The sequence below is a fragment of the Acanthisitta chloris genome, unplaced genomic scaffold (genome assembly GCF_000695815.1).
Source record: "Acanthisitta chloris isolate BGI_N310 unplaced genomic scaffold, ASM69581v1 scaffold11171, whole genome shotgun sequence".
Classification (NCBI taxonomy): Eukaryota; Metazoa; Chordata; class Aves; order Passeriformes; family Acanthisittidae; genus Acanthisitta; species Acanthisitta chloris.
The window spans coordinates 59,211-73,043 of NW_008654540.1; the positions used below are offsets into that span (position 1 = coordinate 59,211).

Consider the following 13,833-nt stretch of genomic DNA (forward strand, 5'->3'; position numbering starts at 1 on the left):
ATGACGTGTGAGTTGTGTTTCAAATTGCAGACGAGGAATTTATCCATTTTACAGGGATGGTGATAGAGGTTTGTCACCAGCAAAACGTTGACCTCCATTATAAACATTTCAAGTTATTAGAACAGCCCTTCCAGCTGGGAGAAAACCAGCAAATCTTTCATTAGCAAGCTATAGAGAGACATTGAGTTTTTCTTCCAGTTTGAGGCATATCTAAGCCTAGAGAATGTAAACAATTCTCAGAGAAGGGAAGGATTCTTTGGGTTTTATTCCTGTCACAGGTGGAGCTGTACACTGTTTTCTTGGTGAATAAACAGGTGGAATATTAGAGGTAAATCAGTGTCATTCCTAACACACACTGTGCCAAGCCCCAGGTGTTCACCTGTGGCTGTTTTTGCAAGAGAATGAGTAGAACTTGGTGTACATCTGGTGCTAACAACCGAATTAAATGCTTGGATGAGTAGACACACATACGAATCAAATTCCTGAATTAACCTGATTTGCTAAGATTCCCTGAATTCCAAAAGCCAGGTTGGTTTCCAGGCCGTGTAGGAAGGATCTGCGCTGTGTGTCCCTGGATTTCGGTTCATGCCTGGCTCTCCTGTTTGCAGAAGGCGTTGGAGCAGCAGATGGAGAGTCACAGGGAAGCCCACCAGAAGCAGCTGTCCAGGCTGAGGGATGAAATTGAAGAGAAGCAGAAAATAATTGATGAAATCAGAGAGTATGTTCACTCACTCCATCGCTTTCTCTGCTCCCGTCCTGTCTCACTCTTTTGGGGGTGGATTTGTTCGTTTTAATTGCTGTTTAGATGTCAGTTCTGTCCTTACATGCCACTGCCAAACCTCTAATTATTTTGCTGGGTGGATTACAGTGCTTAGTTCTTTATTGGGGAGCTTTAACAAGTCCATAAAATTAGAGAGAGGAAAAGGAGAGAGTAATGTTACACCTGCAGGTCGGTAGGTAAGAGGAGCTTGGAGGTGAAAGATCATTTAGGTTAGAAAATACCTTTAAGGTCATTGAATCCAACTATTAGCCAAGGCCATCACTAAACCATGTCCCCATCAAGGTTTTGAGGGCCTTTTAGAGTCCTGCCACAGACTTTCTGAGGGTCTGGGTGACTCCAGTGTCTCTCATTTTATAGCCTTAATATTTTTCCTGCCACACTGATGTAACTCTGTCAGTCAGGTGCTCCAGCCCTTGGAAAATTGAGTGCTTTGCTCCTGTATTCTTGTCTTTCTGAAATCCAGGCAATCCTGGTGTAGTATGCATTCTTTATCATGTTTATTGTGTGGCCAGGGACTAATCAGAGGGAAATGAGAAACAGGAGGAAGCAAGACAGAAAGGTGGCAAGAACAGGTTGTGTCCTTTAAGGTAAAGGAAGGAAACTACTGGATTTAGTTCTCCAGTATTGATTTTCAGGTTTTTTCAGAGTTTTTCAGTAGAGAGTTCCTTTCTCTGTCCAACCCCATTTAGTTGGAGATTACCCACCCTCCCTCATGTGCTTCAGCACTGAGCTCTACTGACTCTTCCCTTCCCATTCCAGTATGAACCAGAAGCTGCAGCTGGAACAAGAGAAGCTGAGTGCTGATTATGATAAATTAAAAATTGAGGACCAGGAGAGAGAAATGAAACTGGAAAAGCTCATGTAAGTCAACAATTTTCTTACTTGGTGCCCTTGAATCTCTTCACGTGTCCACAGGAAATATTCACACTGAAAAGATCATTTTGGTAACAAATCCAATATAAGCTGCTAATAAATGATGCCAATCACTCTGCTCACCAATTACATCATAGGCTTTTCAATAGTGGCTTTGATACTTTCCAAAAAAGATGTTATTAGAGCTCTGATTACGAAATACCACGGAAAGTGTTAAATCCTTCTTTCCTTAATGCACAGCAGAAACAAACAAGAAAGAATTGGGAGGTTTTGGTGAGGTTTCATTGATCTTTTTGGTCTCTTTTTTTAAGAAATAAATCAGATGTCTGAGTAAAAAGCCTTTCCAGGAAATGAGAGGGAAAACCTTGATGTGTGGCCACAAAAGATGGAGGTGGTGACTCAGCCCTTCCATGTATTTGGGGCAGTTGGAAGCACCATTAGAGATGCAAAGAGATGCTCAGTTTGCTCACATCTGCAGATGTGCTGCTCCAACTGAATGCTGATTGAGTCTCTCCTGCTTTATATGCCTTCAGTGTTTTTGATGTGTGTTCAATGTTGTCATCTTCCTAGACTGCTCAATGATAAAAGGGAACAAGCAAGAGAAGACCTTAAGGGGCTCGAGGAGACAGTGGTAGGTCTTAATGACTCTTCATGGAGCTTTTTCCGCTACGTCTGTATACCCAAGTGGTGTTGTCATTTCTGAATGAACAGCTTTGAGCTGTCTAAAATAAAAGGTTGCTCTTAGCAGCTTTGGGAAGACAATTCTTTTCAGAGTGGCTTAAGGGCTGGGTGGGTTGGGGTGAGCTGCCTCACATGGACCTTCCTTGCTGGCAGAAATGCCACTTCTTGTGTCACTCCCCCAGTCTGGAGTAAGGTGGTTATTTCACCGAGCCTAAGAAGTTGATGCATAGTAGAAAAAAAAAACCCTGGGCAAAGCTGGATTTTGGCCAAAATTTTAATAGCACTTAAATTTCTTGAGTGCCTGTGAGTGCACTCAGAGTAGGGCAATGTGTTTGCTGGGGAGAGAATGCAGAGCTCTCTCACCTGTTATCAGCCAAACCCAAGGAGAGATTTTACACCAGAGTTTCTACTATGTCTTACTGGTTTGTGCTTTAAAAATTATTGTGATTCTGATTGTTACTGTTTTGATTCCAGGCAAGAGAACTTCAGACTCTTCACAACCTGCGCAAACTTTTTGTCCAAGATCTCACCACTCGTGTTAAAAAAGTAAGACATTCCTCTTTTAAACCAAAGTCTGTCGTTTTTGAAGTGTTCCTGTGGTTTGCTGGGAGCCTTTAGTGCATGTTGTTACAAAGTGGGACATTGTCTTTTTCAGCAACAGTGAGAAACAAGAGTAAAACTGTTCTGATGTTTTTAGCTTTTATTTGGTCCTAATTTGTTAAGGACAAGTCTTGGTGGTTGAGCAAATGAACCAATCAGTGCAGTCCAGGCAAAGATGGTATTAATGGGCACCAGAAATTACTCAGTGTACTTTGATTCTCCTATTCAGGATCCCCCATCACTGTTCAGTGAGAATAGTTTATGGAGTGGGGAATGTGGTTTTTAAATATCAAATGAACACGTTAAATAAATTCCCTTTAATCTGGAGCTCTGGGAGGCTTTTCTGCCTTTGGGAAGCTTAACTTTACCAAAGAGATGAGCTTGCTCTGGAGTTTCTGCCTGGCTTTGCTGAGTGCTGCAACTCTCTGTGCAGAGTGTTGAGCTTGACAGCGACGATGGAGGTGGAAGTGCAGCGCAGAAGCAGAAAATTTCCTTTCTTGAGAACAACCTGGAACAGCTTACTAAGGTTCACAAACAGGTAAGGGCTCTCCTTCCCCCCCTCCTTCCCCCCTCCTTCCTTCCCACAGAAAATACACCTTTTAAATACTTGCAAGGATAATTTTGGAAGGTAACCTGTACTGTCTGAGGAAATGCTACCCATAATTCTCAACTAAACTCCTTGGCATTAGGAGTTGGTGTAGAGCTGCTCTTCCCACTACCTGTACTTGTATGAATGTGTTAAACAAACAGCTGTTTTTATGGAAATAGACTTTTAGCTGCTTTGGCACTAGGTAAGGCATAAAAACCAGAATAAAGTGTTTGTTTTATGTTGTGTGCCACTAGCTGGGTTCTAGATGGATTGTGTGGCCCCAGCTTTGACTCAGAGACACCCTGGGAGGCCTAACCACAGAGTGTGAGAGCAAAGTGTGAAAAGCAAAGAGATGGAGGTTTGCTGTGCAGATGAAGGGTTGGTGCCTTCCTGGGATGCTGAGGGTGCTCATTTCTGGGCATGTCCATCTCTGTCTCCTCCCTCCTTCATGGGGTTCCTGTTTCATAGAATCCCAGACTGGTTTGGGTTGAAAGGACCTTAAAGCTGAACTTGTCCCACCCCCTGCCCTGGGCAGGGACACCTCCCACCAGAGCAGCTTGATCAAAGCCCCATCCAACCCCCAGGGTTGGAGCAGCCACAGCTGCTCTGGGCAACCTGTGCCAGTGTCTCACCACCCTCACATTTCAGTAATTCAGCTTCCACCCTCCTGTCAGGTATCACTGTTTGAACTCTGTCCCACTGCTCAGGGGCAGAGCACAAAACAGTAAAGCTGCTTTTAATTTCATTTTTGGACGGTGACAGAACATTGTGCAGTGCACTAGGGATTTCGTTTTTGGACAGTGACAGAACATTGTGCAGTGCACTAGGAAACTGATATTAGTGAGCCAAAAACTCCAAAACGTGCTTTGTTTATTCCTCTACAAGTGCCAAAAGAGCAAGTGGTGCCAAACCATGACAAGTGTCCACCAGGGTTTGGTGCTTTGAGACTCCCAGGGAACAGATGGTTTCAAGACCTACTTTCTAAATGTGGAAATGGGAACATGTTAGAGGAGTTGATTTTGCTTTTCCCATTTTGCCTTTGCTGCACTCAATTCACACATGTGCTGCATTTCAGATAAGGATTTTTATAGCTCTCATTAGTGTTTACTCTAAACCAACCAGGAATCCCATCCTGTAAAAAACTCTGTGGGAAAAATACCATTGGGCTCGAGCTGACTGATACTATCCTGCTCTGACTCCTGTGTTTGATAGAGCAAAGGTTCAGCACTTGCACAAGAAGAACATTGTGACAATTTTTAGCCTGTTTATGTTTTTTTTAAGCACTAAACCTGGACTAGCAGGTGTCAAACCTTCCGATTGTCAAACAAGGTGTGAAGTCAGTACATGCTGTTGCTTTCCTGCTTTATTCATGTGGGAATTAAACCACTTTTCACTCCAGAAAAGGGAGAGTTACTCCTTTGGGCTAGATTTCTGTTGACTCCTAGCAATGGTATCATCTGTTCAGTAGAAATTGTTCAGGATTTTCTGTGTGCATCAGTTTATCACTCATTAAAAATCAATCCTCTCCCTTGGCTGTTGCTGCATGTAAAGTCAGGTGTTACTTGGGTAATGGATAGACCTTGCTCAGGCTCATGTTTAATTGAGGAAGTGCATGAATTCGAAGTTGATCTAATCATCACATTTATAGCTACAAAGCAATTTTTTTAGTGTAGTTTCCGATGTTCCCACATGCTTGAGCAGAGAACACACAGGTGAGCAAGTCAGAACCACTGGAGATGATGAATTTTGGATGATCCCCAGTGTTGTAAGACATATTTCAACTTTACTATCATGAAATAATGAGGTGATCAAGTATTGGCAAAATCCTGGATATTTCTGTATTCTGAGGACACGCAGAGTTTCTGCTGCAGTTGCTCTAAAGATTAGAGAAGGAGATGTAGCAGTAAAACCCTCCAGGGTTGGTCCTGGAGGCTTCACCCTTCAGGATCAGCTCTGAAATGTTGTTGAATGGAATAAACTCACTTGTTCTTTGATCTTTCTGGGAAATTTAAATGAATCATTTAATGAATGATTTAAATCACACCTCAGGCAGAGAAATGAACTGCAGGAACACTAGGAAGTGTTTGGACAATGCTCTCAGGCACATGGTGGGATTGTTGGGGCATCCTGAGCAGGGCCAGGAGTTGGACTGCATCATCCTCATGGGTCCCTTCCAACTCAGGGGATTGAATGATTTCTCTTCTCCCAGGTAACAAGTGACAAGACAAGAGGAAATAGCCTGAAGTTGCCTCAGGGGACGTTTAGGCTGGACATCAGGAAGAATTTCTTCACTGAAGGGATGCTCAGGCATTGCAATGTGCTGCCCAGGGAGGAGGTGGAGTCACCATCCCGGGAGGGGTTTTAGAAATGACTGGACATAGCACGTAGTGCTGTGGTTTAGCTGACAAGCTGCTCAGTCAAAGGTTGGACTCGATGATCTTGGAGGTCTTTTCCAACCTTTACAATTCCATGAATTAAAATTTCACTTTAACATCAGCTTTTTATAGTCATTTCTGGAAGCAACCTGTGCCATTCACAGCACACACGGCATGAAGACGAACCAGTGGCACCTTCTGCCTGTCCCACAGCTGCTCACAGGCTGTTTCTGACCCTGTTCCCTTGCAGTTGGTACGTGATAATGCAGATCTTCGTTGCGAGCTTCCTAAGCTGGAAAAACGCCTTCGAGCTACGGCAGAGAGAGTTAAGGCCCTGGAGAGTGCACTGAAGGAGGCCAAGGAGAACGCCATGAGGGACCGCAAGCGCTACCAGCAGGAGGTGGATCGCATCAAGGAGGCTGTGAGGGCCAAGAACATGGCCAGGAGAGCACACTCTGCTCAGATCGGTGAGGGCACGGAGCTGAACGGGGAGTGCCTGGTCTGTTTGCTCATGGGTGACTAGAGAGAGCTTTGAAAGCAGCAGGCCAAGGCTAACCACGGGGGCTGCTTCTCCTCTGCTGCACAGGAATCTTCAAAGCCTTCACTTTTTAATAGAATCTGCCCCACCTAAAGTTTAAAGAGGCTCTGCTGTTTAACTCGGTAAATAAATGGCATAATGGGGCTCATGTGCCCTTCTAGTGACCTGAAAACTTGTCTCCTTAAATTAGTCTCTCACTTTCTTCCTCCTCCCCCCACACACTCTCCTGCTTTCATTCTTTCCTTGCCTTTCTGGACCTTGCCCCTTCCTCTTTTTTTGTTCACTCCTCCCTGTGACTTAATTTGGACCTGAATGTGTGTACACAACCAGGATGGGGCAATTTTTGGCATGATCTGTTGGGATTGCTAAAGCAGAAAGGTAATGGTGTGGATGGTGATGCTAATCTTGGGAAAGAATTAGCAGCACACTCTTACCTGCTGTAGAAAGCTACCTACTACCTCTTGTAGAAAGCATCAACAGCTTTGTCTCGGCGACTTCTGGAATGATATTAATCAACAAATTGGACTTAGAAAGTCCATGAATGCCCACCAGATGGTCATGACTTCCCAGTGCTGCCTACACAGCCCATAACCTTTGCAGATCCCATTCCTGGGGGGGCTGAAGGGCCCTGTCACAAGCAGCACATGGATGTGTGTGTGGTTGGCTGAGGAGGGGAACGTTGTGTTATTCAGAGGAGAGTTACAGACCACTCTGCAAACACAGGAACAATGGGGTTGGTACTAGAGGTGAAGGTGAGGTGGAAAACCTCAAGTTTGGAATAGATTGTCCAGGGAGGTGGTGGAGTCACCATCCCTGGAGGTGTTTGAGAGGTGTCTGGATGTGGTTTAGGGTTTAGGGGTTCCAGCAGCGACAGGTTAATGGTTGGACTCAATGATCTTAGAGGTCTCCTCCAACCTTGATGGTTCTGTGACTCTAAGTGAAAGCTAAATGTCTTCTTTGGTCTCCTCCTGTTCCCCTGCAGCCAAGCCCATCCGCCCTGGCCACTACCCAGCGTCGTCTCCAACGGCTGTCCACGCCATCCGAGGGGGAGGGATGGCCAACTCCAGCTACTACCACAACACCAAATAGACAAGAAGTAAGACCAAAGTAACTTACTCATCTGTTTTTCCCCTGATCACTCAGTGTTGCTTTTAGGAGACTCAGAGTAATTTTCTTTCTATTTTTACTAAGAGTCGTTTGCTGCTAATTACAAAAAAAGACTAATTGAAGGAGTCCCTGTTAGGAAGCTTTACAAGCTGCTGAGGAGAGGTTCTATTTTAATGACTTTAGCACTTAAAACTTATAATGAACTAAACTACTCTGGTAAATCCGTCCTGAAATTCACACATAGAGGTGTGAAACTCATGTGGTAAAAATAGGCTTCCAGGGGTTCCTTCTGCCAATTTCACTTCAGCTTTCTGTGCCATGAATATGAATATATTTCTGTGCTGTGATATTCCAGCCTGGGATAGGGGCAGAGCAGCTGTAAATGGCAGCAGCAGAGACCTCTCTAAATCTGAGTGTCACAACTTGGCAAACTTGGCACTCTTACTCAGGTCTCTATTTTAATTTAACTGCAAGAGCTTGAGGGTTTCTCCTAAGCAAAAACCTCAAGGAAGATGAGCAGCATATTGCCAGGAGATTTCTTGGTGGACACTGCCCTCCCATTTCCTCCTGTAAATGCTCATTATCAGGGAGGTTTACATCTGTGTGATTGCAGATGATCACTTTCTGTTTCAGACATGCCCAGAGCTGGTGGCTGTGAAAAGCAGCCAAGGCACTGCTAAGCTGTCCCTCCAAGTCTGGCTTTTTTCCTTCCTCGAGGATTAATTCTGTCTCATGACTCTCTTCTGATAGTCTGTGGTTTCCTCAAGGCACTCAGCATTCTTGGGTGGTTTTTTTCCCTTCTTTTTGGGGAATGTTTCATGTCAGGCATGAATGCCAACCATCCATCACCTCACACTCAGGCTCTTATTGTGCTGGGGGATTGTTTCTGCTCATTGTGTTTGCCATGAGCCCCTGAGCTGCAAGCAACATATTTTCTCTGGGGATGAATTAGGGCAAGTCTTTGCTGAGTGGTTTTGTGCAGTAGTTCATTCTGAACTGCAGTTGGCTTTTCCATCTCCTGTGGGTGAGTGTCAGTGCCTCGTTGTTCCCATCTCAGTGGCCAAGCAAAGGGACAAGAGTGTGACACAGAGGCATGTAAAATATGTCTAAACATTTATTGTAGCAGCTACTCTGGAGGGAAAAAGCTGCTACCTGCCTAAACTGAGTGCACCTTTATGTACCAACTGCTGTGAAATGAAGTGTCAGACTCAAACAGGCCACATGGTGAATACAGGCACATGTCAAGTGAATAACTGTACATTAATAAAAATTATTACTAAAATAAACCCAATTAAAACTAGGTTTATAATAAGGTAGGACTCTAGAAGGCAATAAAAAGCAATCAGAAGGCACAGAATTACTTTGAAATGGTTTAGATGCTGAGGTTTAGAGTGTGGAGGATGAGCAGATTCAGGCCAGGTATGGAACAGGTTGCAGAGGAGCTCAGGCAAAGTGAGCGTGGGGAAAAAGAAGATGGAAGAACTCAGAAGAAACCGGATAAAGTTAGGGAGCCATGAGCTGCAGTGTGAGCTCAGCACAGAAAGCAAATCCAATCCTGGGCTGCATCCACAGCAGTGTGGGCAGCAGGGCAAGGGAGGTGATTCTCCCCCTCTGCTCTGCTCTGTGAGACCCACCTGGAATCCTGCACACAGTTCTGGTGTCCTCAGCATCAGAAGGACATGGAACTGTTGGAGCAAGTCCAGAGGAGGCCACAAAGTTGATCAGAGGGTTGGAGCATCTCCCTGTGAGGACAGGCTGAGGGAGCTGGGGCTGTTCTATGATTTATGGTTTCTGGAAAAGACTGGAAAAACTCTGCAAACCAAATGGCAGCCCAAGAGGTTGGAATGAAACCATCTAAAGAGTGTGGAATGAAACCATTCAAACACATCTAGGAGGAAGTCTGGAAGATGTGGTCAGTGGTGGAAGAAGGTCAGTTCTCATCAGGTTTGGGCCTTTGGTTTAGAAAATCGTTGACTAATTGCAACTATGTGGCTGTTGGGAGTATCAGAGTAATCTGAATTGTGAGCTGCTGGGATGGAGACCCAGGGGTGTGAGTGAGGGTGTTAGTAAAGGTACTGCATGATACCTCTGGGACATTCCTGTGCTCTGTAGGAAGTGCTGTGAAATGGAGCAGTTCTGCACAGCTCTAGTTACACCAGAACTTTCCTTTCTATCCATTTAACAGCAGTGAAATGAAGGTGAGGTGTCTATATCAAGTACCATCCCCATTTCTGGAATGAAAACTTCATAGCAGGATGAGGATTTATCTTAGGTTCATTCATTATTCACCACAAAGATAATAGACACTTAGTGGTGTGAGACTGGTTGGGGATTGATGGATTATCCCAGCAGCTCATAGAGCAGCAGAGGGAAGAGAAGGGAATGTGGGTGTTAACCTAATACCCAGAATAAAAAAAGCAAGAACTGGTATGTATTTTGCTTTAGATAGGTACAAAACCCCAAACCAACCCCCAAATTCTTTGCTTTCTGTGCTGCCACACAAAGTTTAGGCTAAAGACTGCACAAAATTCACTGTAGAATTAGGTTTTGTATGGGGTTTTTTTATAGTTATTGATGAAAACATGATGATAATAAGTTTTAGAAATGGAAATCAGCATAAAGGCAAAGCTGAGTGTCCTTTGCATTGTGCTAGGCTGAAGTGAGTAACAGGGAAGTGCCTGAAGTGGGAGGAATCTCTGGTGAATTGTTTGTCACGCTGAAATATGTGTAAATATGGTGATGTAAATATGGAATGTAAACAGAAATCAGCTCATTTTGAAATTCTGCTTTTAAATTCAGGCTGAATAACTGCATTTAATCTAGCCAAGAAGATCCACAAATTAATAACCACCCTGGTTTCCTTTAAGGTGTTAATGAGGAGAACAATTAGGAGCTAACACAATTCCCACTGTCAGTTTAGGGTGAATTTAAATACCCTGATGTATCGATATTTATGTGTTTATGTTCATAACTTGGATCTTGAATTTGGACAAGGGATTTTTTTAATAACTATGTAAGAAAATGGTTAATTAAGAAATAAATGAGGATCCTTGTTAGGCTGGTTTGGTATCAACTGATTGAACAACCTGCCAGGACTTTCAGTTCCTGACGTGGTGCTTTCCACATGGCAATGAGAGAGGTAGGGGGAAAACAATCCAAGCCCAAGAGAATCATAGAATTTAGGGGTTGGAATGGAGCTCAGAGCTCACCCAGCCCCAACCCCTGCCCTGGGCAGGGACACCTCCCACCAGAGCAGGTTGCTCAAGGCTCATCCAACCTGGCTGTGAACACTGCCAGGGTTGGGGCAGCCACAGCCTCCCTGGGCACCCTGGGACAGTGTCTCACCACCCTCACGGGGAAAACTTGTTCCTCACATCCAACCTAGACTTTCCCTCCTTCAGTTTGAACCCATTACTCCTTGTCCTGTCCCTGCAGTTCCTAACACAGAGTCCCTCTCTGGCTCCTTGTAGCCCCTTCAGATAGTGAAAAGTTGCTCTGAGGTCTCCACACAACCTTCTCTTCTCCAGGCTGAACAGCCCCAACTCCCTCAGCCTGTCCTCCCAGGGGAGATGAGAGCTTTTAAAAGTCTCTATTTGCCATGTTTTATGATCAGCTTTACTATTTATAAGGTTATATTTCATACAGTTATTACTTATAAAGGTTTATAGATGGTAGTCAAGGAATCTCTGTACTGAGTAACATGCCTTGAACTTTGCTTCTGGGTGGAATTACTGTTAAATTAGGGAGAAAGATGCTTTTATGTGCATTATATAGAATTATATATATAGTTTTACAAGGTATTCAGGATATTATATACAAAACATTGTAGCTATTCCTGAAAACACTTATTTTATACATGGGTGTATGTATACATACAATTGGAAGGAACCTCTGACAGGAGACACAGAAGAGGAGAATTGGTTTGGATTTGTTTATTTTCATCATTTCATAGTAAGTTACCACAGACAGCTACAGTCACTTTCCTTACTTGCACGTAAGATCAAGATTGCCCCAACCCTGGCAGTGTTCACAGCCAGGTTGGATGAGCTTTGAGCAACCTGCTCTGGTGGGAGGTGTCCCTGCCCAGGGCAGGGGTTGGGGCTGGATCATCTCTAAGGTCCTGGAACACTCGATTCTATGATCAGCACACAGCTGCTCTTCAGCACATCCCAGTGCCAAGCAGCAGAGAGAAAAATCCATTGAAGGAAGAGAGAAATGAAAGGAGAAGATGATGTTTAGGCAAGATGTGATGCCAGTCTGCAGGTGGCAGGGGAGGACTGTCACCAGCAGAACTGGCACCTTATGGCTGTGAGACCTCTTGCATGTATTGCTCAGCTGTGCTTTATGGTTTCAGCACCACTAATTCCCTTCCACTTTCTTGCTCTCTTTCCACAGGTCGATTCCACTTAGCATGTTAAGGACTGTCATTAAGTCACTAGTTTCTTTTTATCCCCTCTCCAACCTGCCCCACATCCTACTCGTCCTGCGCTTCCTCCAGCCATCTGCAACGCACTGGGCCCAGCTATCTCGAGCTTCGTAGGATCTCCACCTGTACAGAATTGTCCAGCTCAACTCTTCTCCAGATCCTTGTACGATGTATTGACCATAAGCATCTCAGTAAGGCTAGGGAGTGAGTCTGCCACTCCCCATCAGCCCTCGGCGCGGGGTAGGTTGGGGCTCCCACGCTCAGCGCGATGCTGTTCCGGAGTCCTTTGTGCATCAGTAATTCCCAACTTCTGGCATCAAAGAATTAATTATCCAATGACCAAGTGCCATCCAAGGCAGGTGATTGTGCTCTGTCATGACTGATTTACTGTATAATATACATATTATTTTATATTTTTAGGGGATGAAAATGTGCTGCTATATGGTTTCATTTTACTGCTTACATTTTCAGAAGGAAATTTCCCCAAAGAACCATTTGTAATATCCTGATTTAAAAAAAAAAAATAAAAAAAAAATCTTTGGACTGTATAAAATAACCTTTATTGCAGTACCTGGTAAAGATCAAATGGGATGCAGAGAAATCTGTTAGTATAGATCTAGGATTTGAAGTTTGGTAGTTCCATAAATATATCTGTGTGACCTATTTGAAAACTAAGACCTGACCTGCTTGTAGTTCTCCCTGTGGTGGAGGGTTTGCCTGGAGTGTCCTGGCTTAGCCACATGTGTGTAAGCATTGTTCCTTAGGAAGTTTGGAAGGTTTTCAGAATGCTGTGTGGAAAAATTGTCTTGGAAAACCCGCCGAGCATCCCTCCCCCTTTCCCCTTCCCGCATGCCTTGGGCAAGCCCCGATCTGTTCCACATCCCGAGGGAACATTCCCCTCCCACTACAGACACGACCTTAAAGGGACAAAGGAGAATAAATCCCCCAAGCCCCAGACCCGACCTTAAAAAATTAAAGAGTCCAAAAGGAGGGGAGAGTTGGACAGCAGATTTGCAGGGAGGTGAGGAGGAAATGGTCTTTGTAAGTCACTGTGTGCAAGTCATCCTACAGGTGTTCCACTCGTGCTCTCGGAGGTAAGGACCAGCCTGTTTGCCTCTCTTGGATCTCTCTTTCGTGCCAGACAGCAGCTTTCCATCTTCTCAGCAAGGTGGCACTGGAATCGCTCCGGGAAGGTTCCACTGGTGCTCCTCCTCCTCCTCCTCCTCCTCCCTGCCAGCACATCTCCTCCCAGGGCAGGTGTGCAACAGCAGAAGGAAACAGGATTGTAGGAAGGTCACAGCCCTCTAGTCTTCTTTTGCTCTTATTTTATTTGAGATTGATTGTTTGTTTTTTTTTTTTACTTTCTGGATGTGTTTGTTGGTAGGTGTAGAACTATTCAGTTGTTGGGAGATTGTGACTTGACTGTAGCTGGTTGTTTTTTTTTCTACTGCAATTAGGTTGTTGGACTTAATTTAACTGTTGGGTTGTTTGTCGGGTTTTTTTTTAATGTTGCACTATTTTGGGGGGAGCGTTTTGCTAAACATATTTAATGAAGCTGCAGATTTGCATGTAATTTAATTTATTTTGTATTTTCCAAAGTTTTATATTTTCTTTCTTTACGTGCATGTGCACTGCCAGGAAAAAAAAAATGAACTGTGAACTTGCCATATGCAATCTTGAATAAAATCACTCCTTCAGATCTACTCTGTGCTATCTCATCAGCTGTTGGGAGCTGAAATTTCTACTATGAACTGATGATCCTCCTGTTTTGGTTCTAAAACAACTGTCTTGGGAAAGATTTGCTGTCAGAGATTTTTGTATCATAGGAAAAATTTTGTTGTGTCTCTCAGAGTTTGGTATGGA

At 44.2% G+C, this 13,833-nt stretch overlaps 1 protein-coding gene across 1 annotated transcript in view; it reads left to right on the top strand.

Annotated features, from left to right (window-relative positions):
* Nucleotides 1–7,722, top strand: part of LOC103810657 (kinesin heavy chain) — a gene marked incomplete at its 5' end in the record, with an annotated part of 44,844 nt that extends 37,122 nt beyond the window's left edge. Inside the window, 7 exons of the mRNA XM_009083569.1 lie at nt 609–718; nt 1,541–1,642; nt 2,225–2,285; nt 2,810–2,881; nt 3,369–3,473; nt 6,150–6,366; nt 7,420–7,722. Of these exons, the coding sequence (XP_009081817.1) occupies nt 609–718; nt 1,541–1,642; nt 2,225–2,285; nt 2,810–2,881; nt 3,369–3,473; nt 6,150–6,366; nt 7,420–7,526 (774 nt within the window). The remainder of the gene's footprint in view (nt 1–608; nt 719–1,540; nt 1,643–2,224; nt 2,286–2,809; nt 2,882–3,368; nt 3,474–6,149; nt 6,367–7,419) is intronic.
* Between the last annotated feature and the right edge of the window lie 6,111 nt (nt 7,723–13,833).